We start from the raw sequence: 26751 nt of genomic DNA, 5'->3' as shown, positions 1-26751 counted from the left end.
AGGAGGGGGTGTGAGAAGCCTCCCCACCCTCCTCCTAACCTCCAGGAGCCCCAGGTACTGCGCAGACGCTCAGAGTTGGACACCACTCATCTGGTATTATCCCCCGCCCAGGCCAGGTGCAGTGGCTCATGCCTGTAATCCCAGCACTTTGGGAGGCCGAGGTGGGGAGATCGCTTGAGGCCAGAAGTTCAAGACCGACCTGGCCAACATAGTGAGACCCCATCTCTGAGTAATAAGAAAAAGAAAAAGAAAAAGAAAAAGAAAAATGATATAATCTGCCCTTTATTGCAAGGGAAAACTGAAGCCTGTTTAGGTCACTCTATGGCTCTTCCCCCCCAGGCCCTCTCAGCCACCCTGTGCTGAGTTCCCCTCCAAATCTGTCTACACTGCACCTCTCTACAGCTGGCACCTGATCCAGACCTCCATCCCCCTTTGCCTCCACATCAGTACCCCTCTGACCAGCATCTCCACCTCCTCCCAGCCCTCCCTCTCCCTGGTGGCCAGAGAGGTCTTACAAAAGTATAGATGTGAACCCATGTTTGTATAATTCCCAGGCTTTGATCTCTTCATGGCTCCCTTGCACTCGGCACAGAAACTGGGGCCCACAAGGCCCCCTGCACCACCCGGTCCCAGCCTATTTCTCCAGCCTCACCCATAACCCCTCCCACCACCCACCCCCACCACTCTGCAAGGTCCCCGCAGAGCCCTGTCCCATGGTCAACAGCCACCTGCTCATCTGCTTCTGCTTTCATGCCTGCTCCCCACTAAGTGAGGGGGCTTTCTGCCAGCACCTGGAGTGGCACTTGGCACCTGCCCGATGCCCCAGCAACAGCTGCCCAGTGAATGAATGAACACCTAACTCGCCCTCTTCTCTCTCTGGCTGCCACTTAAGAACAGGGAAAGGCCTTTCCCCAACTCGTGTGTTTCTCAGAGAGTCCTGGCCTGGGGCTGGGCACCCCAGCAGGCATGAAGTTGCAGCCAAGTGGGAGGAGAAAAAAGAATAGTCTGGAAGGAACTAGTGGCAGATCTGGCTAAGGCTGTGCCCAGGGGAGCAGGAGGGAGCTGCCCAGTCCACACCTCCAATCCCAGACTCTAGGCAGGTCCCCAGGAAGGTGCAGGGAACTGTGTCCCCTGGGGGCCACCTCAGATAGGACTGCAGCTTTTCACAGGGGACCCAACTCCTAGCCTCTGCTGCAGCTGTTCCTCCTCTGAATTCCACATCTCGACAGCTGTCACGACCGCAAAGCCAGAAACTCGAGGTCATCCTAGGTGCCATCCTCACCCCACATCCAGGAGCCCACAAGACCTACCAATGAGGACTGGGCTGCTCCTGCTCACCCTGCAGCCCCTCCTCACTCAGCTCCTGCCTCTCCCTCCACTCCCCAAACCACACAACTGCCTGCTGGGACCCCCAGACTGAGAGTCTGATCACAACCTCCTCTGCCTCCCTGCTGGCCTCACAGTCAAGGTCAAACACATAGTGCAACCCTCCAGGGCCTTCACAATCCGGGCCCCCACCCCTCAGTCCTGCCTGCTTCCCTTCTGACAAATCACAGCCTTACATCGTTCCTGTCCTTTCCAGAATCCCTCCTTTGCACACTTGATCTTTCTACACACTCCTCTCCTCACCAAGCATACTCACTAATCTTCCCCAAAGGCACTCAAATGCTGCCTCCTCTATGAAGCCCTCTCAGGCTCCCTCAGCTGCACTCTTGGCCCTTAAAACCAGTGTCTGCTCTGGGCCTCTTCATGCTCTATTGAATATTCCCTTCTCCCCAACAGACTGTTGGCTCAGCAAATGCTGAACTAATTGCAAAGGAAGCTGGTCTAGATTATCTGGGGGTGGGTGAGGATGGGGTATACAGGGGTGTCTTCAGGTCACATGATATAACTTTGGAACACAGGCTCTGAGGTTCACAGCCTGGCTTATACCCCAGCCCTACCTCTCTGATGTGGCCCTAGGGTAATAAACTTGTCTCCCCAGGCCTCATTTTCTCATCTACAAACTGGGAGCAGTAAAAGCACCTACCTCCTGGGGGCTGGGAAAGGAGACGGGGGAGTACATACAGCTCCCAGCACAGGGCCTGGTGTAAGGAAGCAGAGGCCTGACCATCACATTCGAAGGACCAATGCGAAGACTAAATTCTGCTGGAAAATAAACCCTCATATATATGGTCAAGTGGCTTTCAACAAGGGTGCCAAGACTTTTCAATGGGGAAAGACAGACTCTTAAACTAATGGTGCTGGAAAAACCAGATATCCACATGCAAAGGAATAAACTTAGACAACCCTTACCTCACACCATATACAAAAACTAACTCAAAATGAATCCTCCCCAAAAAAAAAAAAATCCTAAAACTTAGGATTTTAACCTAAGAGTTAAAACTATAAAAGTCTTAGGATAAAACACAGGGGAGAAGCTTCATGACATTGGAGTTGGCAGTGATTTCTTGGATACAGCACCAAGGGCATAGGCAACAAAAGAAAAAACAGACAAACTGGACTTCATCAAAATTAAGAACTTTTGTGCATCAGATGACACTATGAATGAGTAAAAAGTCAGCCCACATAATAGAAAACATATTTACACATCACCTCTCTTATAAGAGATTAGTTTGCAGAATATACAAAGAACCAAAACTCAACAACAATCCAATTCAAAAATGGGCAAAGGACTTGAACAGACATTTCTCCAAAGAAGATATATGAGTGGCCAATAAACACATAAGAAGATATTGAACATCACTAATCATCAGAGAAATGCAAATCAAAGCCACAAGATACCACTTCATACCCAGCAGGATGGCTATTATCAAAAAAAAAAAAAAATTGGCTGGGCATGGTGGCTCACACCTGTAATCCCAGCACTTTGGGAGGCTGAGGCAGGTGGATCATCTGAGGTCAGGAGTTCGAGACCAGCCTGGCCAACATGGTGAAGCCCCATCTCAAGAAAGAAACAAAGAAAGGAAGAAAGAAAGGAAGAGAAAGAAAAGAAAAAACAGAAATCGAGTGTCGGCGAGGATGTGGAAATATTGGCACCTTTGTGCGTTGCTGGAGGGAATGTAAAATGGTGCATATCCTGCGGCAAACAGCATGGTGGTTCCTCCAAAAAGTAAAGAGAATTACCATAGGACCCAGTAATTCCATTCCTGGGTATATGCCCAAAAGAACGGAAAGCAGGGACTCAGCTACGTGTACAATGCACTTCATAGCAGTATCATTCATGACAGCCAAAAGGTGGAAGCAAATAGTGTCCTTTGGTGGAGGAATGGAGAAACAAAATGTGGTCTATCCATACAACGGGATATTATTCAGCCTCTAAAAGGAAAGAAATTCTGACACATGCTACAATGTGGGTAAACCTTGAGAACATCACGCTCAGTGAAATGAACTAGTCATAAAACACAAATACTGTACGATTCCACCCATAGAAGATTCCTAGAGTAGTTACATCCATTGAGACAGAAAGTAGAACAGGGGCTGCTGGGAGGGAGGATGGGGAATTATTACTGAATAGGAGGGCAGAGTTCTGTTTTGCAAGATGAAAGAGTTAGATGGGTTGTGGCAATGGTTGCACAACAACGTGAATGTACTTAAGGCCACTGAACTGTACATTTAAAAATGGTTGAAATGGTACATTTTATGTTATGCATATTTTACCACAAAAAGAAAAGGAAAAAGGAAAGAATCAGAGAATCAGCCAGAAGAAGGAAGGGAGAAGGCACAGCATATGCAAAGGCCCAGAGGCTGCAAGAGCTTGGGAAGTGTGAGGTGCTGCACAGCAGTCAGGGCCTCAGGACTGTGGCGAGGGCAGGGGAGGGGCAAGTAGCGAAGGTAGCCAGTGACACAAGAGCCAACTGTGTTGTCAGCTGCAGGTCAGCCATGGGTCAACTCTGAGAGACGTTGCCATGACTCTTGGAATGCCTGAGAAGATGGCCTGTGGCATGTGGCAGGTGCACAATACATGGATGACTAAATCTGTAATGTTTGTGGCTGGCCATCCAGTGCCCTAATCTGAAATAGGGGAACAGGCAGAGCAGAGCAGGCTGGTGACCCACACAAGGTCATCAACCACAGCTGGGTTGAAGGTGCTGAGAGGTTGTTATCAACATTACCCAGACAAGACGGTGGCCAGTGACCTCCCCAAGGCACACAGCAGCCCAGCAGCAAGGCCAGGCAGGGAGGGGTCCAGCCCACATCTCCATGGCCAGCCATCTGCCAGGGCCCCAGAGCCAAGCTGTCCCATGCCTTGCTGGGCTCATCTATAAAATGGGAACAGGGAAGCACTGATATGATGAGGTGGCAGAGGTGACAGCATTGGGACGTGCTTTGAGGACCCCTAGACCTGTGAGCAGGAGTCCTCCTCCTCCTCCTCCCATTCCAAGGTGCTCCAGGGACCCCGCAGGGCATGCTCACCTGAAATTCACCCTTAGTGAACTTGGCATCAGGCACACTCACGAGCTCCTCCTCACCCACGTCGGGGAAGCCCTGAGGGAGGACAGCTGCTGAGACAGAAGCCCCCTCCCAATGCCAGGAGCCCCTTGCTGGGGAGGACTGCGGGGCTGCCCAAGACTGAGGGAAGGGGCTCTGGGACCACACCAGGCTATCTGTGCCCCTCACACCCTCCTGCAGGACCTGTGTGCCTGGGACCTGAGTGTCCACTCCCTTCTGGGCATATCTCTAATCTCCCTGGAGAGGCCACACATACCTGGATGTGCCAGAAGGCCAGGACAGCCACCACCATCGCAGTCGTGGTACGGCCCTGGCCGCTGAGGCAGCTGAACACGAAGCCAGTGCCTGGGTCCTTGGAGAGGGAGGCCCATAGGGTCTCCAGCAGCTGGTCAAAGTCCTGGGTGGGGAGAGCAAGGTCTGGGTCAGCGGGTGCCTCCTGGATGCGCAGACCCCAACGGGGCCCCCCGTCCACATGGCAGCCCCATCCACATGGCAGTCCCATCCACATGGCAGTCCCAGCCACTGTCCTCAGGCCAGAAACTCTCAGGCCCCCAAGCTTGCACACACAAACAAAACTCACCGGAGTGCATGAGACTATGTGCGTGTCAACAGCTGCACCTGTGCAGCTGTAACCACCCTCACACCAAGCACCCGAACAGGACGTGTGAGCCAACACAGTACGCACCTGGGGCTCAAGGTGCCCGCCCTCCACCACGCAGGACATGCACCTGTATGCCACCCCTGTGTACTGCGCCCCTGGGCTGCACATGGACCGCTGGCCCTGCCACCCACCTGAGCTGGACCCAACCCTGGTCCCACGATGAGGATGGGGGCCTGACCTCAGAGAAGCCTGGCAGCACACGGCCACTAGGGGGCAGCAGACCGCAGGCAGTGAGAGCCGCAGAGAGATGCGCCAGGAGGGGCTCAGGCAGGAAACGGACCCCATTGCCAGAAACACACAGCACACAGCGACCCACCTACAACACACGCACCACAACACACGCCAGACACACAACCCCACACAGGGATCCACGTCCCGTAAACACACTATAGAGACACCCACAGTCACAGACCTACAGATGCCACACACAAGCATTCCTAACGATCCCTCCACAAACCCTAGCACACACACCACACCACTCCCCTAAAGATGGTTTTCCACACACAGCCCCCAACACAGACAAGGGAAACATCACAAACTCCATAAAAACACATGCACACATACAGCCACACTCCACACGCCACCCACACACTCCATACACAGTCCCCAACTGAGACACACACACCACGGACACCATGGACATGCTCACCCTCAACACACACACACACCCCTTATAACAAATACACACACACACCTGTAACAGAATATACACACATCCTGATAACACACACACCTATAACACATACACCCATAACACAATACAGACACATACACCCTACAACACATAACACATGTACACACACCTTATAACACATACACACACGTAACAGAATACACACCCCACTAACACACACACACCTATCACACACACACGTAACACAATACACACACCCTACAACACATAATAAACACATGTACACACACCTTATAACACATATGCACACATGTAACAGAATACACACCCCGCTAACACACACCTATCACACACACACGTGTAACACAATACACACACACACACCCCCTACAACACGTAATAAACACAGGTACACACACACACAAAGCTTGGAAGGGATGTGAATAAACCACTTGGGCCAAATCGGAAAAACCCCAGGAGACCATCCCTGGGCCCCATAGAGAAGCCGGGGCCATTTCATTCTCCCAGAGCCCAGGCCAGAGGGGAGGCAGGGAGGCCTCCCGTCCTTCCCCAGAGGCCTCAGCCTGAGCATCACCCTCACCTCCTCTCGGGGAGCACAGAAGTCCGGCATGGGGATGCGGTGGTAGGTGAGGCCGGGGCAGGTCCTGCGGTGCTGGCTGAAGACCTCCTGCGTGGTGAGCCAGGTCTGGAACCTGTGGGTCGGGGGACCCTCCTTGCCCGGGGAAGGCTCACTTAGATGGGCCTTCAGCTGGGCCTCCAGGGTCTGGAGAAGGGCAGGAGGGAGCACACAGGCCACTGGGGCAGGCTCTAGGCTGGCCCTGGCTTCCAGTCCCATCCCTGACCTTCCAAGCCTCAGGGGTCACAACCACCCCCAAAGCCAGGCAGGTTACCAGAGCACTTTAGTGGGAATCCTGAGTTGGCTACTCCCTGACACTGCTCCTCCCGGGGCCTCAGATTCTCCATCTGTATACAGGAGCGTGGGACCTTCTGAAGACCCTCCCAGGCCACTCCCCAGAAGCCTCGGAGGAAGGGGTGCCTGGAGGGCAGGGGGCCTCACCTCCAGCTGGTCAGGAGTCACAGGGGGCCCAGGCCGCTGCAGGCTGTGGGTGTGCCCGTCACACTCCAACACGGCCTCCTCCCTCAGGCTCACCCAGACGACCTTCCGCAGCCTCCTCTTGGCGTCTGTCAGGTAGGCCAGGATGCTCCCCAGGGCCTGGGCACGGGAGGGCCGGCAGTGAGCCCTCAGCCCTCCCTCCTCAACCCCACTGGGGGACCCAGGCCCCTAGGAGAGGTCACCTTGGCGCTGGGCTGGGCTGTGCCGTAGATGGGCATGCGGGGTACCCGCCGGAAGTTGGCCACATCCATCTCTCTGACAGTGCTGAGTGCGTCCGGGGAGACCAGATCGTCCTCCCGCTGTGGGGAGAGCACTGAGCCTGGGACCCACAGCAGCCGACTGCAGCCGCAGGAAGGGTCAGGACCTGGCCCAAGGCAGGCAGCGGGTGGGGTGGAACCCGAGCTTCACAGTTTACAAAGCACTTGGAGCTTCCCCCCAGCCCTGGCAAGAAGAGCAATGGTGCTCACTCTCCAGACCAGGAAGCTGAGGCTCAAAGACAAGAAGCTGGAGGCAAAGATCCTAGAACCCTGCCCAGAGCTCTTGGGTTTGAGACTGAGGAGAAGGTACCAGAACAGCGGCCAAAGCTGCAAATACTTGCTGGGGCCTGAGCATGACCCCATTCTGCTCACAAGAGGATCCCAACACCCACAGCCTCTCTTGTTCACCCGCGAGTGCAATGCTTACCCCAACCCCACAGGAATCCAGTGTTCAGGGGCCAGGGCCAGTACACAGCCATGCCCACTTCCCCGACTGCCAGTCACACTCACCAGGGAGCCCTCGGCAATGAGGTCCCTCGGAGCCACAGGGTCTGCTGAGCTCAGCGTCACGGGCAGGCGGTACAGCTCAGGGTGGGCACATAGCCAGCGGCTGAAACTGAGGGCAAAGGCCAGCGGGTACTGCAGCCCGAGGCAGAGAGACAAGGAATTCAGGGGCACAGGGCCATCCTGAAATCTCCCTGCCCACACCATGGCAGGGGAAGCCCCAGGAGATAGCCAACATGGCCCGGGGCAGGGACAAGGGAGTGGCTGAGAGAAGACCTGCACATCTGGTGTCCTGGCTAAGGACAGAAACGAGGGCCCAGGGGAGAGAGGTGGGGTCTCCCTGTGCCCAGCTGCTCAGGGACTACTCCTGAATCTGGGTCTCTCCTGGTTTCCCTTCCCTCCCCGGTTCCTTGTTGGGGAATCTCCCTTCACAGCAAGTCAGTCACTGCAGTGGGGAGGCTGGAAGAGGCCCAGGAGGAGGGGACATGGGTCTGCTCCTCCCGGGCCCCACCTGCTCATGAAGATAGTAGTTAAACAGGATCAGGTAGAAGTACCGCTCCAGGCTCCGCAGCGCCCTCTGCCAGATGCTGTGTCGGCTGCCGCTTCCCTGAGAGGGAGGACAGGGTGTTAAGGAAGGGCCTGTCCCCATCTTGTCCCTGTCCCCATCCCTGCAAGGGCAGGAGTTAAGCCTTGGAACTCTCCAGAAGACAGTCTTCCCCTCCCTTCATGACACAGTTCTGCCAGGCTGGAAGTTCTTCTAAGTGTCTCACCCTATCCTAGTTGCTGTGGTTACCTGCGGTCCGGGGAGATATGTGGGTGACCACACCAGGCACTGTGGTTCTGGGTGCAGGGTTGGTCTCCCCAAGCCGGCTCCCAGCCCCGAGACAAGCAGGGGCTCCCTCACTTAGCTCCAGCGACCCCCAACAGGTCAGGGTTGTGCACCCTCTGTGTTGAGGAAGACAAGTGTGTGAACACCCTTCCCCGAGCCAGAGGCCCTCCCTTAAGAACTGGAACCTGGAGGGGCTCACGCCTGTAGTCCCAGCACTTTGGGAGGCTGAGGCAGCCAGATCGCTTCAGCCCAGGAGTTCAAAACAAGCTGGGCAACATGGCAAAACCCCATCTCTATAAAAAATACAAAAATCAGCCAGGCATGGTGGCACATGCCTGTAGTCCCAGGCACTCATGAGGCTGAGGTGGGAGAATCGTTTGAACCTGGGAGGTTGAGTCACCAGTGAGCTATGATCTCACCGTTGTACTCCAGCCCAGATGACAAAGCGAGACCCTGTCTCAAAAAAACAAATGAAAAAAAAAAAAAAAGAAGAACTGGGGTCTCTCCACAAGAAATACAAAGACCCTCACAGCAGTGCTCCGGGGAGCCATCCTAATTACTCCTAATTTACAGAGGGAACCGGAGATTCAGAGAAATGAGGTGACTTCCTGAAAGTCACACAGCTGACAGCAAACAGAGCTAGATTCCCCGTCTCCTGACTCCGGCCCAGCTTCCTCCGCATGGTGGGTTGTCTGAGAGAACCCCAAGGGCCCTCGGATCTCCAGGTTCTCCTGCTGGGTCAATAAATACCCTTTGGAAGGCAAGTGAGATTCAGAGAGGCCCTAAGAAGGGCCACGCCCTTTGGTGAAATTTAATCCCATCTTTGGGAATCTCCACCAGGGGTCGGCAAACTTTTTCCACAAAGGGCCAGACGGTAAATACTCTAGACTTTCAGGCTTCAGGGTCCCTGATGCAGCTACTGAACTCTGCCATCCTAGCATAAGAGCAGTCGTGGGCCAGTACAGAAGAGAACAGCAAGACTGTGTTCCAGTAACACATTTACAAAGACAGGCGGCAGGCTGGATTTGGTCTAAGAGCCATAGTTTGCTGATGCCTAATCTAGACTAAGGGGAGAAAGAATCCTAAATATACAACAGCCTTCATTTTCATGAAGCTGCTCAACAAAGAAGTATTTACACTGATGGGGAACTGGAGCAACTCAATTGTCCAAGAAGAGGGGGACTGTTTAGTAAATCACAGCAGGGGTGACATTCCAGGGACTCTGGCAGGCTCTAAGTACTGTATGGGATTTTTTTTTGGTTTGGGTTTTTTTGTTTTGTTTTGTTTTGTTTTTTGAGACAGGGTCTTGCTCTGTTGCTCAGCCTAGAGTGCAGCGGCGCGATCATAGCCCACTGCACCTCAATCTCCTGGGCTCACAGGATCCTCCTGCCTCAGCCTCCGTGATAGCTGGTACTACTGGGCAAACACCAGCTCCCTGGTAGTTGGTACTATGGGTGCCACCACACCCAGCTAATTTCTGTATTTTTTGTGGAGACAGTATTTCACCATGTTGGCCAGTCTGGTCTCGAACTCCTGACTTCAAGTGATCCATCTGCCTCAGCCTCCCAAAGCGCTGGGATTACAGGTGTGAGCCACTGTCCTTGGCCTTTAAAAAATATTTTTAAAAAGAAAAAGATCCAGTGTTTTGGGAGGCCAAGGCGGGAGGATTGCTTGAGGCCAGGAGTTGAAGACCAGCCTGGGCAACATAGCAAGACCCCATCTCTAAAAAAGTAAGGTGTGGTGACATGCACCTGTAGTACCAGGTACTCAGAAGGTTGAGGTAGAGGAATCCCTTGAGCCTAGGAGTTTGAGGTTGCAGTGAGCTATGACTGCACCACTGTGCTCCAGCCTGGGCGACAGAGTGAGACCCTATTGAAGGAGAAAGCAGACCCTATTGAAGGAGGAGGAGAAAAAAAGAAGAAAGGAGAAGAAGGAGGAGGAGAAGAAGGGAGGGAGGAGAGAGGGAGGAGGGAGAAGAGAAGAAGGAGGAGGGGGAGAAAAAAGGAGAAGTAAGGGTAAGGAGGAGGAGGAAGAAAAGGCAAGGAAGAGGGAGGGAAGAGGAAGAGGAGAAGAAGGAGGAGGAGGAGGAAGAGGAGGAGAAAGAGGGAGAAGGAGAAAGAGGAAGAAGGAGAAGGAAGGAGGAAGGAAGAGAAGGAGGAGGAAGGAGGAAGAGGAGGAGGAAGGAGGAGGGAGAAGGAAGAGGGGGGAGAAGGAAGAAGGAAGAGAAGGGGGAGAAGGGGGAGGAGGAGGAGGGGGAGGAGGAGGAAGAGAAGGAAGAAGGAGGAGGAGGAAGAGAAGAAGAAACAAGAAAGCAGCAGCAGCAGCCACCTCTGTGGCTTTTAGATTCTTTCCATGCGCTGTATGATACAAACACTATCAAGCCCACCTCCTTTCGCTAGGGCATGGGTACAGGGTCTGCTGAGACATCCTAGAGCCATAAGTCTTTCAGAAGCAGCCAGCTGGACCAAACCCCAGTCTTCCCAAAGAAACACCAGGAGTTTTACTAGTGGGAGGCCATGAGTGGCCTGGGGAGTATCTGAGTCCAGGGGCCCCTGCAGCCCTGGCCAGCAGCCCCTTCCTCCGTCCTGTTTATTCTGCAGCTGAAGGGACCTGGTCAGGGAAAGTAAACTTCCCCTCTTCCTTGTCCTTCCTGCGGGCCCAGCCACCCTATCTCCCCTTCCTCTGAAAACTGCTCTTCTCATGGGAGATGCAGCAGCCAGAAAAAGTCAGTCTGAAAGAAGCCAGTCAACATGCCCTAATGAAATCAGGCCGCGGGGCTCACAGGGAAGCAGGGTGCTCGCACATCCTTCCATGCCTCACCTGGGCTGGGCTCTCCAGTCGGATACCTTCTAACTTCTTCTGGTTTTCCAAGACCACTTCTTTCAGGTCATGCAACTCGGCACAGGCAGTGATGGCTCTGTCCACCTGGTGCCAGGGACCAGGGCAAGGAAGAGGGAGGTGAGGGGGGCGGTGGGGAGCAGGGTCAAGGCAGAATGGCAGGAGAAAAGAGAAAAGAGAGGGAAAGAAAAAGATTGGCAGAGAGGTGGGGGAGGGTATCAGGGAGGAAGAGAGCCCCGACCAGTGAGAGGAGTGACCGTCCCCTCCACCACCTCTGCCCCAGCCCCTTGCCATCCCTAGCTCACCTCCTCCACCATCCTCCTTCCCTGGGACACCATGCGGAGAAAGCTCTGGATCAGCTGGAACTGCTCCATGGGCAGGGGCTTGGCCTGTGTGGGGGCAGCCCTGTCGAGGCAGGGGTCAGTGCATTAGCAGGGCTCTTCCAAAGGTCTCACACAGCCACCTGCCTGCTGTCTCCGCTCATATGGCCGCTGGGGGACACCAGACTACAAGTTCCTTCTGAATCACGTTGTGGGAAGCAGGGGACAGTTCCCCAACTAGGGAAACTGAGGCCCAGAAAGGTCAGGTGACTTTCTCCAGCTCTCCCAGCAAGTCTTACGGCAAACCAGGAAATGAACCCCAGATGCCAAATGTCCACCTCTGGCTCTGGGCTCCTAGACATGTCCCCACATTGTGGGGCAGCCTGTCCCCTCCTCGGCCCCACAGCCCTTCAGGACACTGGGCCCTGGGCCACTCACTCTGGCTGGGAGGTGATCCCACTGCGGCGAAGCAGGATGAGGGTGCCCAGCACCATGCCCAGGTTGGTCCTGCCCACGCCCATCTGGCAGCTGAAGACGAGGGCTGGGGGAGGCCCGTGGGCATCACAGAGCTGCAGCAGGCTGGGGGTCTCCTGAGAAAGACCATGAGGATCAGGCCCCAGTGAGGCCAGGAAGTCCTGGGCTGAGGCCTGAGCAGCGGAAAGCATGCCATCAGCCCACCCTGCCCCACCGTCTGCAACAAAGTGGGCTCCAGTAGGTGTCCCGGCCTCATCTGCCAAAGCCACAGCCTCATCAGCTCCGCCTGCTCCCTCCCCAGGCCTTGGAGGAGCTCAAAGAACTGGAAGTGAGAGCAACTCTGAGGGCATCAGGCCAGTATTAACACCTCCTGCGAGATGCCAGTGGAATAAGATAATGTCCTGAAGGGGGCTGGACAGAAACTCTGCCAGGACTCAGGAAATGTCAGTTGAAGAGTCTATAGGGCAAGAGTTGTTAGCTCCGCTAAAGAAATGAGGAACTGAGATCTAGAGCGGTGAGGCGATTAGTCTGGGGCCACACAGCAAGTTGGCAGCCCAGCCACGGCCAGCAGCTAGGCCAGTGGTCAGTGATGGGCTCTGTCATAAGAGACTGCACAAGCACACACCTATACACAGGTACATACACACAGACACACACAGACAGGAACACACAGATACAGACACTTAGACATGTACACACACTCCCCAGAGACACACACCAAGGCGCTGACACACACAGACATATACACGGAGACAGACACCACCATACGTCCACCCTGATGTGCTCACACACACACCACAGAACGAGGGCACCTCTGTGGGGACAACTCTCAAGACTCCTCCCCCGTGCCCGCCCCACTTACCCGGAGAACACTGACAAAGGCGTCCAACTGGGCCTCCAGGGGACTCCCTTGCTCTGGCAGAGGCAGGCGGTGGTACCTGCCAGGTGAGGGAGAGCGGCCTATGGGGCAGGCACCCACTCTGGGAATCCCCCTCACTCCCTATTCCCAGGCACTGTTTGGAAACGGGCCCCACTGTGGGAGACATGGGTGGGGGGCACTCGGCCCAACCTGCAGATGGTGAAACTGAGGCTGCAGCTGGGGAGCAGGACCTGCAGCACCCATGGCCGGCACGTGGGGCCAGGGCTGAGGGCGGCCCCGTGGTACCTGTAGGTGGGCTGCAGGAAGAGGGGTCGCTTGTACACCTCCTCTGTCACATGCACATCGTCCTCACCACGGATGGCCACAGCGTGGGGCTCCCCCTGCAGGTCCTCGATGTTGTGGTACACATGGTATGTGTTCTCACTCAGCTGGGCAAAGTCGTGGATCTAGAGGGAGGTGTGGGGGTCAGAGGGCCATGCCTGAACTTCAGGTCCCTCCCTGAGTGTCCTGGCTGAGAGCTCTGGAGTGACCAGGCCATGCAGAGGCCACAGGCAGGCTTCTGCTCACGCCCCCCGCCCCGAGGGAACTGCATGGCCAGAGGTGCTCTCTATGCCCTTCCTGGGAGTTCTGAAGGAATCGGGGTGCCCACACAGTGGCCAGGCAGGAGGGCTCTGCCCAGTGGGTGCAGGAATTCACAAAGCCACCAGTGCCAGGATGGGGGAGGTGTGGTCAGCTGAGAGCTGGAGCTGAGGGGAGCAGAGCACACAGGAGGCCTGGAGGGGATGGGAGAGGGAGAGAGCTGGGTGCCGGCACAGCCTTGGTTCCTGCCATGAAATTTCTGGGGGCACCGGGACCCCACACTCTATTTACACACCTTTGCAGTGTGTCAGCTGTCTCAGAAGCCTCCACAATTATGGAAAACCAGGAGGACAGAGGATCTTGAAACAGGCCCACAGACCCACCGAGGGAATTGACTCAGAGCCTCGGGGCTCTCAAAGAGTTGAACTGCAGCCTTGGTCCTTCTGGTCTAGTGCTCTTTTCACTCGCCCAGAACCCCCACCCCCTTTTTTTTTTCAGATAGTTTCACTCTACAGCCCAGGTTGGAGTGTAGTAGTGTGATCTCAGAGCTCACTGCAACCTCCACCTACCGGGTTCAAGCAATTCTCCTGCCTCAGCCTCCCGAGTAGTTGGGATTACAGGCATGTGCCACCACGCCCAGCTAATTTTTTGTATTTTTAGTAGAGATGGGGTTTCACCATGTTGGTCAGGCTGGTCTTGAACTCCTGACCTCAGGTGATCTGCCCTTCTTGGCCTCCCAAAGTGCTGGAATTACAGGCATGAGCCAATGCACCCGGCCCACCAGAACCCTTTCTAAATAAAGACGTTGAGCATCAAGGAGAAAAGCAGGGTGGGAAAGGGGCAGAGGCAGAGAGCTAGAATAGGAAGTCCTTCCTCTGGCTGCCTGTAAGCCAGCCTTGCAGCCAGCCACTCACCCAAGCAGGGCACAACAGTGGGGGAACATGGGCCAGTAAGAGCAGGTGGCCTGGCCCCAGAAAGAGCATCTGCAAAGCTGGGCTGTGGGCTGGGGTCTCCCACACACCGCACTGGTCCTCACCTCTTTGCGGATGGCCAGCTCCAGGCTCTCTACCCGGACCCCAGGTCCAAGGCCCTGGAGGTTCTCATGAAGGTTCTGCTTGTCTCGAGGTGTGTAGGACACGAAGTCCTCATCTGCACGCAGGAACAGCACAGGTTCCTCCCGCAAACAGAAGATGACACACTCCTGCCAGGAGCCCCACGGGGAAGGAAGCCATCACCATGATCCCGCACAGACAACCGCACAGACACCCACACCACTGCCCCACCACAGGGCCTCTGCCCAGGCTGTTCCTTCCTCTTTAAGGGCCCTGCACCCCACGCCATCCCTGCAACCTGAATTCTACCCAAGAAGCAAAGCTCAGTCCAAATGCCACCTCATCGTGACCCTCCCGGTCAGCAGTGACCCCTCCCTCCTGTCAGGGCCAAGAGTCCTTCATATGAATCTCCTGGCATTAATTCCTGCTTTGTATTATCAACGAGTGCATCTTTTCCCCCTTGATGGACCACAAGTTCCTCGTAAGCAAAATCATGTCCTGGTCATTTACATGTACCCATAATTCCTAGCATGATGTCCTGGATAAATCAGGTGCTTGATGAATATCAGCTGAAGAAAAGAATGCCCCATGACCATGCAATCATTCATTCACTGAGCACCATACAGGCAGAGGGAAATGTGTGGGCAGACGGTCCCCTTGAGGAACTTATCATCAAGATAGGAAGATGGGACCTGTGCACAGCCCACACCCCCAACCCATTCTGTCTCGCTCAAAGCCTTTCCACCTTAACCCCAGGGTCAATTCAGATGCAGCTGCACCCAAGAAACCTACAATCGCAGCAGAGCCTCAGCCTGTGTCCTAGGGACACGCAAAACCCTGCCTTGACATCCGGCAGGTAAGAACAGTCCTTGAAAGCAGGCACTTGGGAGTTCAGCTGCCCGGGTTTGAGTCTTGGGGTACCACTCATGAGCTGTGTGACCTGGAGCAAGTCACTGAGCCTCTCTGGGCCTGTTTCCTCCTCTGCAAAATGGGAGACAAACTGCCACTCCATCACAGGACTAACGTCAGGACGTAAGTGTTAGCGGTGATCACCATTCAGCAAGCTGTCAAATTATGAGCTGGCTCCTCCTGTCACCTGGTGATGCCCCCTACTTCCCCCGAAACTCCCAAGTAGGGTCTATGAAGGCTTCTGACCTTGTGCCCCGCCATCCACTCAGGACATGCAATCAATATCTACCAGAATTTCCCAACCAGACCAACCACAGTGACCGTCCTGGCAGGCAGGGCCTGGTCCAGTCCACCACCCTACCTCCCCAGCATGCAGCAGGCCCCTCCAGCGCCTCTAAAGCTGCCCCTCTGAGGTGGGGCCTGGCTTCTGCCTGGGAAGTGACATGCTTACCCTATGTCCGTCCTTCTGGAGTTTCTGGAGGACCCGCCTGAACCCTGAGAGGCTGGGCTGGCCCATGCCGAACACAGCGAGTCCACCCTGCACCTGCCGGAAGTTGGGGGCCCCACAGCTTCCCACGGTGCCCAGCATGTCCATCTTCTCAGTGACATCTCGCACCAGAAAGTAGCGACCCTGGCAGGGGAGAGCCACAGGAAGGTCACTCAGATGGCTCAGGGGTATTTTCTGCAGATGGAGCTCTGTTCTGGGCTCCAGGGGACAGGGAGGGGGGAAATAGGGGCAAGAAGAGCATGATCCTGCCCTCAAGTTGCCTGCAGTTCATGGAAAACATAGACACAATATATAACTCTCTGTGATCTGGGGAAGGGTGTCATAAAGTGCAGGAAAAGGAAAGACAACTCCTCCAGAGGGGACATCAGAGAGGGCTTCCTTCATCTGGGAGGTGACGTCTGAGCCAGGCCTGGAGGAAAGAGCAGGGAGACGCTCTCCAGGGGCAAAGCTGGCTCTAGGGTAGGAGGTCCCCTGAAAGGGGCTTTTGTAGGAAGGCTGAGCTGGGAAACCAGGAATCAACCAGAGGACCACAGTGTTAGCTCCATCCTAGGGCCCTGCCAGTTCTGAAGATGGGCAGAGAGATGGGGAAAATGGGGGAGAGCCAGAGGGAGGTGAGGGAGGGAACTCATGAGAGATAGGGGTGGGAGGTGGCGGGTGGGCTGGCATGGTAACGCCTGAGCTCACCTGCACCAGGTAGTGCTCAGGGGTGGCGTCCGAGAGCCGGCCCAGCGTGTAATGAGCCTTGAGCAGCTCGTCATGGATCTGGAACTCCTCCTTGCAGTTGTACCTGTGGGGGGCAGAATGGAAACTAAGTCAAGGAACCTCCATGGTCAAGGCCAGCTCCACCCTCACAGAGCCCACGGCAGGGAAACCTCTGTGGCTACGATTTGTGGCAGAGACTGCCTACTGTCCCTCAACATCCACTCTTCCCTTCTTCCTCAACAAGAGAGCCCCAGGGCTGTGACTGGGGACTGAGCCACCCAGCTGAAGACTACATTTCCCAGCCTCCCTTGCAACTCATTGTGGTCACATGATTGAGTTCTGGCCAATGAGATGTGAGGAAAAGTGTACAAATTCCAAGCCATTCCCAAAAAGAAGAGGTGCCTTCTATTTTGTCTTCTCCCCTTCTTCCTGGCTAAAATCCAGAAGTGATGGCAGAGGTAGAACATCTTAGATCATAAGAGAAAGCCACATGTTGAGGATGTTGGAGCAATGAGGGAGAAGGGGCCTGGATGATCACGGAGCAGCCATCCCAGCCTGGACATCCTCCTGGACTTGCATGTAACACATGAGCTTCTGTCCTGAGGAAGGCATCCTATCTGGGTTACTTTGACAGCGGCCTAGCCTGTACCCGGAAGAAGACAACATAACTGGATGGTCCCTCCATCAGATTGTGTCGGAGGGACAATCCCTACACTGCTAACTCCACACACAGCGAGGTGGTTTAGAATGCAGGATGGGGGCGTGAAGCCCAACTCCACCCACCACTTGGTAACTCTATAGCTTTGGACAAGGAGCTCAGTTTCCAGGAATTCCTACTCCCAAGACTGTCCTGAGAATTAAATGTGCTAATGATTGTAAGTGCTTAGCCCAGTGCCTGGGGGCACAGAAAACTTTTATTAATATAATTGTAGTTCTACCTCCACACAGGGCTATTTCAAACAAAACCCACAGATAAAAATCAAGATTTCTGCAGATGCTAAACCAGGCAAAAGTCCCAACCACTCAAGCAAGATTTACTGTGCCCTCAAGACACAACAGCTCCCTTGCTGATGATAACAATGAATATGACAGGGACTCCCAGAGTTCATGATCTGATGTTAGGTCCTCTTGACAAAAGAAGTGCCTTTTGGAAAGGCAGGAGGTGGAATGGGTGGGGCAGAGGAGCACTAGAAGAGGCCTGGGTTCCCACTCCAGCTCTGCCTCCTTGTACCACGTGACCCATGAGGAGCAAGTCTCTCTACCTCCCTGAAACCCAGTTTTCACATCTGAGCTAAAATGCATTAGATCAGGGGTTGCCATTCCTTTTCTGGAAAGGGCCACACAGTAAATACTTGAAGATTTGTGGGCCATACAGTGCCTGTTGCAACTACTCAATTCTGCCATTGAGGTCCTAAGCATCCACAAATATTGTGTAAGTGAAAGGAAGTGTCAACATTCCAATAAAACTTCATTTGAAAAAAACGGGCCACACTGGGCCTGCAGGATGTAGTTTGCTGACCCCTCTACTGGATGATCTCTAGAGGTCCCTTCCACTTCAAACATTCTACACCCCCAAAAAGGGCTGCATTCATGGCTGGCTCCAGGCCCTAAGCACAGCGCCGTGTACAGGATTTTTACGGCTGGTCAGCAACTGTTCTGAGACACACCACTTGGTTAAATATTCTGAATGTCATCTCTGCTTATGTTAATAAGGAAACTGAAGCCCAGAGAGGGAAAGGGACTTTGCAAGGGCAGAGCCAGGCCTGGGGCACGAGTCTCCATGCTACCTTCAGGCCCCAAGCCACTTTTGTCATCTGTCAGTACAGAGACTACATATCAAGTCTCTTTTATATGACATTCCTTTTCCTCTCCTTATCAGAAGGCCAAGAATTGATTATGATGACAGTTTTCCTGGCAGGCCCCAGAGCTGGCAGGCAGGGTTTATCATTCCCACCCTCAGGTTTCCTTACACAGAAGGTCCCATCTGCTAAGTCTCTGCCAAACTTTGATGTGCGTAACACATTTAATTCCTAGCTAGTCATCTCCTGCTTCCTGCTTCCTGGAAGACCCAGAGGAGGGAAGCACAGTGGGCAGAGGTGTGGAAAGTACGAGGCTTCCCAACGTACCAGGAGATGGATCCAATGTCCCCTTCATCTTCCTGTCCTCCCCAGCACAGCTGTCCAGCACCCACCCCTTCCTCCAAGCCCCACAGGGCAGACAGGGTTTCAGGGCCCACCTCATGACCTTCTTCCTCTGGACGCACGCAGTATGTCCAGATCTCAGAACACCAGAACACGCTGCCAGAACAAGCCCTGATGGGCATCATTAGGATAGCCGACTAGCAGCTTCCAGCTCCTTCAGCCCAAGGCCCTTCAACAGCCTGGTGTTAGCCTCAGTTTTGAGCTGTGATTATTGTCGGTGAAAAAGAAATCTCAATTTCATCCATCAATTACATAAACTTCTTTTGAAAATGTTAAGCCAAAAATTATTTTCAAAGGGGGGGGTCCCCCAGCCACGCCTCCTCCTCCGCATTCCCTCACACTGTGGATGTGGTGAGTAGCATGGGCTCAGAGACCCATAACAGAGACCCAGTTCTGCCAGGTGCATGCAGTGTGACTCCCAATGAACTGCTTCATCTCCCTGGGCCTCAGTGTCATCATCTGTGAACCTGAATCCAGCCTGCACATGTTAAGTGCTGTATGTCACTGTACTCCCAGGTAAGTCCCCCTGCCCACCATGTCTCCCAGGGACATGGGCACACTCCCCCTGCCACTCACGTGATCACGACAGGGGCCACCTTGTTGGGGATGATGGACTTGGCCTTGCTGTTATGCAAGCTAGTGGTCTGGAAGGAGTGGACACTGAGGGAGTGCCGACCGTCCATCGTGCCGCTGCCCTGGAGGCCCTCAAAGGGGGTGCCTGCCGAGACAGTCTGCTGGGCTGTGCTGGCCGTTGTACCCATAGTCTGCTGGCAGCCTCAGGACCCCAGACCTGTGGAATAAGAGGGTATGCAGTGAAGGAGGGGATGGGAAAAGCCACAGCAGGAGACCTGAGCCACCTCTCGCCCTCCATCATACAGAGGGAGGCAGTTCACTCTGCAGCTGGAGACAGAGGGAGGCTTGCCACCTACACCCTGGGGCCCAGAAGATCACATGCTCACAGAGTGCCTGCTCCATGCCCGGCCCTTTACCGATGCTTTGGGGGAGTCATGGACGTAGAGACACATAAAGATGCAGTCCCCAACCCCTTTAGTTTGCACTCCTCTGGTGAAAATGAGACAGAAAGAGGTGAATCATCCACAGCAGGCCAGAGCCTAGAGTTCAAAGTGACTGTTTCAGGTGGTATAGACAAAGGCCAGACCTTCCAGGCTAGGAGAAGCAGGAAATGTCACCAAGAGAGGAGAGCCAGGGGCAGATAGATGCAAAGAGGGAAGTCAGAATTGGATTTGAAGGCTTTGGATGGGAATGGATACAGGAGGACATACAGCCACGAATGTCATAAAATAAGGCCAGGGAAGTCCAGATTAGGTGAGCTCTCAGCAGATCAAGTGTTCAAAGAAAATTCAGGCCCCAAACTCAACATCAATATCAATATCTGAATTGGTGGCCAGGAGTGATGGCTCATGCCTATAATCCCAGCACTTTGGGAGGCCGAGGCAGGCAGATCACTTGAGGCCAGGAGTTTGAGACAAGGCTGGCCAACATGGTGAAACCCCATCTCTAATTTAAAAAAAAAATACAAAATTATCCAGGCATGGTGGCACACACCTATAATCCCAGCTACTCAGGAGGCTGAGGCACGAGAATCACTTGAACCCTGGAAGTAAAGGTTTCAGTGAACAGAGATCCAGCCACTTCACTCCAGCCTAAGTGACAGAGTGAGACCCTATCTCAAAAAAAATAAAAACAAAAATAAAAAAAATCTGAATCAACATCAATATCCTCAACAGGCACAGCTCCCACCCCACTTGAAGAACGCCGGGGACCCTCGGGGATTTGGCAATCCTCCTGCAAGTCTCCTTCCTAAGGAAATACTTCAGGATGTGTGCACAAAGTGGGTACCAGGATGTTTTGTTGACTGGGGTGTTGTTTATAATCACACAACACTGGAAACAACCTGCAGCCCGCAGCAGAGGATTTGCTGAATAAATAATGAGACATCTATAGGGTAGAATGTTAAACAGCCATTAAAAAAATCATATTGGCTGACACGGAAAGACATCTAGGACACAGCAGGTTGCACAGCAAGTGCAGGCACAGCCCCACCTTAACTCATGAAAGGGCGTCAGGATGAGTCCGAGGGACAGACACCAGGATGCTAGCACGAGTTATCTGCAAGTGATGAGATTATGGACGATTTTTATTTTCTCCTTTTTGCTTATCTGTATTTTCTAATTTTTCTCCTCCAAACATTGGGTAATATGGTTAAAACCTATTTAAAGAATAAAGGAATGGCTAGGAAAGATGGCTAGGACATCTTTTAAGGGCTGGTCAAGGGATGGGGGAGTAGTGGCTCAGGAGTCCAAGAGCCAGAGCTGCAGAGGAGGGAGGGGGCTGGGAATTCCACAGGGACAGAGGGCGACAGAGAGGCGGGACAGAGGCTCAGGGAACTTTCTGGGAGCTCAGTGGCCACTGGCCCTACATAGTACTGATGGTCCAGGATTGGGGATCAGGGCAAGCTGCCCTGCCAGCCCGCCACCCCTTGACTCTGCAGAAACACAAGGACAATAAGCATCCCTAGAGCACAGCAACCTCCCCAGCTGCCCCTATCAGGCACAAGCTGCTCCACATCAATAGGGACTGTCTGCTCGCAACCATCCACACTCCCCCCGGGCCTCCCATAAGCAGCAGCATCACCTCAAGAAGTGGAAGGTAGGGTCATGGGGCCAGCATGAAGCTGGGGTCAGGTCAGTTTGAAGGCTGAGCTCACTGTCCTTTCTTCCCCAGGTCCTGAACCAGAGCTCTAGTCCCCAGGTGGGGACGCCAGGCCTCCTCTGCACCATGCACTCAGACTCCTACCCTAGAGCCACCTCCCATTCAGGGACTCTCGGAGAGAACAACTCCAGACTCATCGGCCCTCCCAGAACCTTCTCAAACAGGCACCCGTCCCTCTCCAGTCTGGAAAGATCCCTCCACCCCCACCCACGCCTGTCACCCTTGAAAACTCCCAGGAGCCTCGTGATGGCTTCGTTAACATACACACCTTGTGTTTATAAGAGCCCCATCTCCATGGTGCTCCACACCCTAATTTCTCCCTCCCCTTCTCTCTCTTTTTGGCAAGGGTGGAGGGAATGAGCCTCTATGTTTCCAAACAGAAAAACAGGCAGATCAGAGAGGGGAAGGAGCTCCACAGTGGCCCCTCACTGGCCAACAGCAGAGCGGAACCTTCTGTCCACCTCACTGGCCCTGGCAGGCCCCAACAGCCCTCATCAAACTTTCCCAGACCCCTCCCAGCAGCCTGGGCCAGAAAGACATGTGGGAACAGCCTGGAGAACAAGGGCTCAGGGCAGCTCTCCCGGGGGAGAGGATGGGCAGGACACAGAAGGGTCTGCAGAAGGCAACAGCTGGCCACAGCTTCAGGCCAAGGCCGGGCATCAGGGCCCGTCCCCACAGGGCTGGGCTCGGCCTGACACCTCCGCCTCTCCTCCCCTGCCTGCCCCCGGCTCCAATTCCAGCCACCATCACCTCTCATGGGCTCCAGAGGCAATGACAGGCTGCAGCTGCTGCCCTGCAAGGGTGGCCCAGAGACGACACAAATGTTCACAGCTGCGGGCCGTAGGGGTAGAACAGGCAGCTAGGGGTGGGAGGAGGGCAATGTCCTTTGAAAATCGAGCCCACCTCCAAAATATCTGGGGGGGGCAACCTCAGGCTTGTCACACTGTAGCTCTCACCCTGAAATCTCTCTCAACTCTGCCAGAAAGAACCTTGCCAGCGTGGGGCCTTCCTCCTGCTGGCCACACACAAGTGGCCTTGGGCCACTTCCTTCCCCTCTCTGGGCCTCAGTGTCCACAGCCACTGTAAAATGATAGTGAAGGGTGGGATGGTCTGAAAGCCCCTTCAGCTTCAGGGGGATCTGGCGCCTCAGATCAGTGGTCCTAGTGGTCACAGTACTGCTGTCGCCTGCCAGGGACAGGGGTCAGCAAAGGTAGGGGTGAGGTGGGGTGCCTAGTGCTCAAACCTCTGCTAGGGAAAGACAGGGTGAAGCGGGTTGGGATGAGATGTCCCTGCATGGTTGGTGAATGGTTTATGCCTTTATTTCCTGTCTTCTAACTCTCCTTTTGTCATAAGTGAGGGCTGCCCCTGCAGGGACAGTGGAGTATGAGGCAGTGCCCCTGGAGCTCACAGCCATTTTCACATCACATCGCAGTGGGATCTGGAGATGTCGCTTATGATACCACTCTTCTAAACAACAGTCATTATCAGACCCACCAGGGACCACGTGAGCCCCTGGTCCCCTGCCCACAGACACTGGGCTGACGCACCTGGCCAGCTTCAAGTAACTCTGTACCTGGTACTCTTAAACCACTCCCCACTCCCACTATGGGTCCTCACGATTCAGGTTAACTCAACAAGCTTGGAGAATCCTAGCGATCCTAGACAGAAGCCTGACTGTGCCTTATAAAACTAGCTACAAAGAAGCTGCAATTACATTTGCGAAGTGGGATTTGCAATACTTGGGAAACCTCGAAACAAAAATATCACAATGGCCTGGGTGTCCACCATGCGGGGCGCGGGCCTTTCCCTCAAAGACACTCCCCAGTTTAACACCCCCACTGAAGCTGAGCCACTGCAGCCTTGTCACTGATGAGTTCTTCAAAAGAAAAATGTAACCTTAATTTGCCTAATGGGTTATCTTATTAGTGCAATAATACCTAAAGACAAATATTACCATTTGTTTACTGTTTACTTTTTAAACACAATGTGTTTAAATATTTTGATAGTTCTCTCAATGAAACATATTTCCTTTGTAACCCCGCATATTTTATGTATTTAAAAGCATTCTGAGAAGGAGTCCATGGGCTTCTGCTTGGGGGTCCTTGGCACAAAAAAAAAAAGAAAGAGGAAACCAGCCAGGTTTGGTTCGTGCCTGTAATCCCAGCACTTTGGGAGGCCAAGGCGGGCAGATCACTTGAGTTTGAGACCAGCCTGGCCAACATGGCGAAACCCCGTCTCTACTAAAAATAAAATTAGCCGGCCATGGTGGCGGGCTCCTGGAATCCCAGCTACTCGGGGGGCTGAGACAGGAGAATCGCTTGAACCCAGGAGGCGGAGATTGCAGTGAGCCAAGATGGCACCCCTGCACTTCAGCCTGGGCGACAGAAAGACTCCATCTCAAAAAAAAGAAAAAAGAGGAAATCTTGCTTGAAGGGAATAACATTCCCCACTGCAAACACAGGCCCTCTTCCACCTTCTCTGCTTCTATTATTAACATCCCAAAGCCCTCATGAAGTGCCAGGCACCTTGCTGGATGCTTTTTGTCATACGGATCCCCAGAACCCTATTAGGATGAGGCCTCATTGTGTCCATTTTCAGATGAGGACAGCTGGTCTTTGGGAAGGGGCAGCAGTTGATAACTGCCCCTCAGCTTCCTCCCTGCCTCTTTAGACCTCACCCTACCAGCAAAAGCAGCTCATACTGTCCCCTTCCCTCTTGGATCTGAATGACCCCCAACCCCATTCACTCCATTCTCTGTGGGAACACCCTGACGAGGCCTCCCAGAGAGATACACAGCTTCCAACAGACGGTCGGGGACTCCAGGACCCATCTCACCCATGGAAGCCCTCAGTATCCAGCTAAAAAGCCACAGAATCATCCAGGCTGCAGCTCCAATGGCATTTGAGAAAGTCTGGCACACAGACATGCCATTCTCCTGCCTCTCATGGCAGTCAGAAAAGAAACTGACTGGCTGGGCGCGGTGGCTCACGCCTGTAATCCCAGCACTTTGGGAGGCTGGGGCGGGCGGATCATCTAAGGTCAGGAATTCGAGACCAGCCTGGCCAACATGGCAAAACCCTATCTCTACTAAAAATACAAAAATTAGCCGGGTGTGCCAGCAGGCACCTGTATTCCCAGCTACTTGGAAGGCTGAGGCAGGAGAGTCGCTTGAACCCAGAAGGCAGAGGTTGCAGTGAGCCAAGATCGCACCATTGCACTCCAGCCCGGGCAACAAGAGCAAAATTCCACCGCAAAAAAAAAAAAAAAAGAAAAGAAAAGAAAAGAAAAGAAAAGAAAAAGAAAGAAGAAAAGAAAAGAAAAGAAAGGAAACAAAACTGACCTATGGAGTCCCTGGCAGAGAGGTTACCTCATTTCCTTAAGAGGACTCAAGCTTCAGAAGGTGGGACATTAGCTCCAACTCACCCACTAGCTGCCTGATGCTCCAATGTACTCGCCCAACCAGCCAGAGTGGTAAGCCTCTTGTCAATGGCAGTATTCAAGCCCAGGGGAAGCTAGAGATGCCCATTCTGGGTCCTAGGGTAGGGACAATAGGCTAGAGGTTTAAGAGCCGATTCCTAAATATCTTGGGAGTAGAAGTCCATTGCTTTGTGTACGGTTCTGGTGGAAATGAACCATCACCATTCCAATCTTGGTTTCCCCACCTCGAATCCAAAGCTCACAAACCCCCACTTTCTTTGTCCTTGCCAGGGTGCAGCAGCCACAACCTCCCAGCATGTCAAGCCCAGTGGGCTTGAAAAAGATGACTGGTAGCTTTTCCAAAGTAGAGTCTGGCTTCTCAGACTGTAGCAGAAAGGTGGCTATCTGACATTGACCCCAGCCACCACGCCAGCCCCTTTTTCCTGCCCTCCCTGCCCGCCGGAATCCCAGACCCTCTGGCACGATCCCAAGACCCACCTTAGAGATGCTGAGACCACAGCAATCTCCACAAACAGCTGTCACTGCAGGACCCTATCGCTGCTGAGGCCTAACCACTCAACAGTCCCTGCCCTGTATCCCCCAAAAAGCAGATTCAGAGCTGGCCACATCCCTGAAGGTCATCTAGCTGCTGTGGTCTGAATGTTTTACCCTTAAAAATTCATATGTTAAAATTCTAACCCCAGGCTGGGCACAGTGGCTCAACCCTCAGGAATGGGATCAGTGCCCTTATAATAGGGACCCCAGAGAGCTGCCTTGTCACACCTTCTGAGGGATACGGCAAGAAGGCAAGATCAATGAAAAAGTGGGCCCTCATCAGATACTGAATCAATGCCTTAGTCCTGCACTTCTCAGCCTCTAGAACCATGAAACATAAATTCCGTTGTTTTTAAGCTACCCAGTCATGGTGTTTTGGCATAGCAGCCTGAACGCGCTAAAATATTAGGGGCCAGGCGCAGTGGCTCACACCTGTAATCCCAGCACTTTGGGAGGCTGAGGTGGGCAGACTGCTTGAGCCCGGGAGTTCAAGACCAGCCTGGGCAACATAGCAAGACCCCATCTCATTTACAAAAAATAAAAAATAAAAAAACATAGTAAAATGCTCTCTTTCCTCAGATGAGGCAACTGAGGCACAAGAGAGTGATATGGCCCCATTCACATGGCAAGTGGCCACAAGGACAGAATTGGGACTCAGGGCTCCTTTCTCCAGACCCAAGCCTCCCTCGCTGGGCTGCACTGCCTCTGGCCTGAGGCAAAGGGGAAGACTGTGTTGTGAACACACAGAGATGTGCCAGTACGGAATTACGCTAGTCAGTCACTGTGTGTTGGTTGAGAGCGTGTGACTCACATGCCTGCCAGGGGGCAGGGGTGGGGAACTCACTGGGGGTGAGATGGGGTTTGAACAGCTGCCTGAGACAGCCAGAGACCCTGAGTGCAGAGAGGGGGACACCAGGAGGGCCAATGGGTGAATCTCTGACTGCAATGTGTTTGATGTATATTATCTCATTTAATCCCGACCCAAAAAAGAGGTGCCGACTCTTAACAACTCAATATCAAGTCAGTTTTTTAAAAATGTGAAGATGTGCAAAAGATCTGAATATACATACAGATGCCAAATAAGCACATTAAAAAGATGTTCAGGATCATT

The 26751-nt window shown here is 53.6% G+C and overlaps 1 protein-coding gene across 8 annotated transcripts in view; it reads right to left on the bottom strand.

Moving 5' to 3' along the window:
- Positions 1-26751, bottom strand: part of LOC105466070 (phosphatase domain containing paladin 1) — a 110197-nt gene that overhangs the window by 23697 nt on the left and 59749 nt on the right. For 7 of the 8 annotated variants that reach the window (XM_011714954.3, XM_071069704.1, XM_011714955.3 and 4 more), the window contains 16 exons: positions 19512-19725; positions 16717-16819; positions 15976-16155; positions 14600-14764; positions 13270-13430; positions 12967-13042; positions 12069-12220; positions 11616-11715; positions 11293-11397; positions 8155-8250; positions 7650-7778; positions 7065-7181; positions 6826-6981; positions 6349-6531; positions 4709-4849; positions 4417-4488 (listed from right to left, as the gene is read on the bottom strand). In XM_011714954.3, the coding sequence (XP_011713256.2) occupies positions 4417-4488; positions 4709-4849; positions 6349-6531; positions 6826-6981; positions 7065-7181; positions 7650-7778; positions 8155-8250; positions 11293-11397; positions 11616-11715; positions 12069-12220; positions 12967-13042; positions 13270-13430; positions 14600-14764; positions 15976-16155; positions 16717-16819; positions 19512-19696 (2121 nt within the window). In that variant the 5' untranslated portion in view covers positions 19697-19725. The remainder of the gene's footprint in view (positions 1-4416; positions 4489-4708; positions 4850-6348; positions 6532-6825; positions 6982-7064; positions 7182-7649; positions 7779-8154; positions 8251-11292; positions 11398-11615; positions 11716-12068; positions 12221-12966; positions 13043-13269; positions 13431-14599; positions 14765-15975; positions 16156-16716; positions 16820-19511; positions 19726-26751) is intronic. The other variant, XM_011714957.2, reaches the window with a different exon arrangement.

This window comes from Macaca nemestrina, chromosome 9 (genome assembly GCF_043159975.1).
Source record: "Macaca nemestrina isolate mMacNem1 chromosome 9, mMacNem.hap1, whole genome shotgun sequence".
NCBI classification, from domain to species: Eukaryota; Metazoa; Chordata; class Mammalia; order Primates; family Cercopithecidae; genus Macaca; species Macaca nemestrina.
Note: the sequence above shows the minus strand (reverse complement) of the source record. Positions and strands in the feature narration are given on the sequence as shown.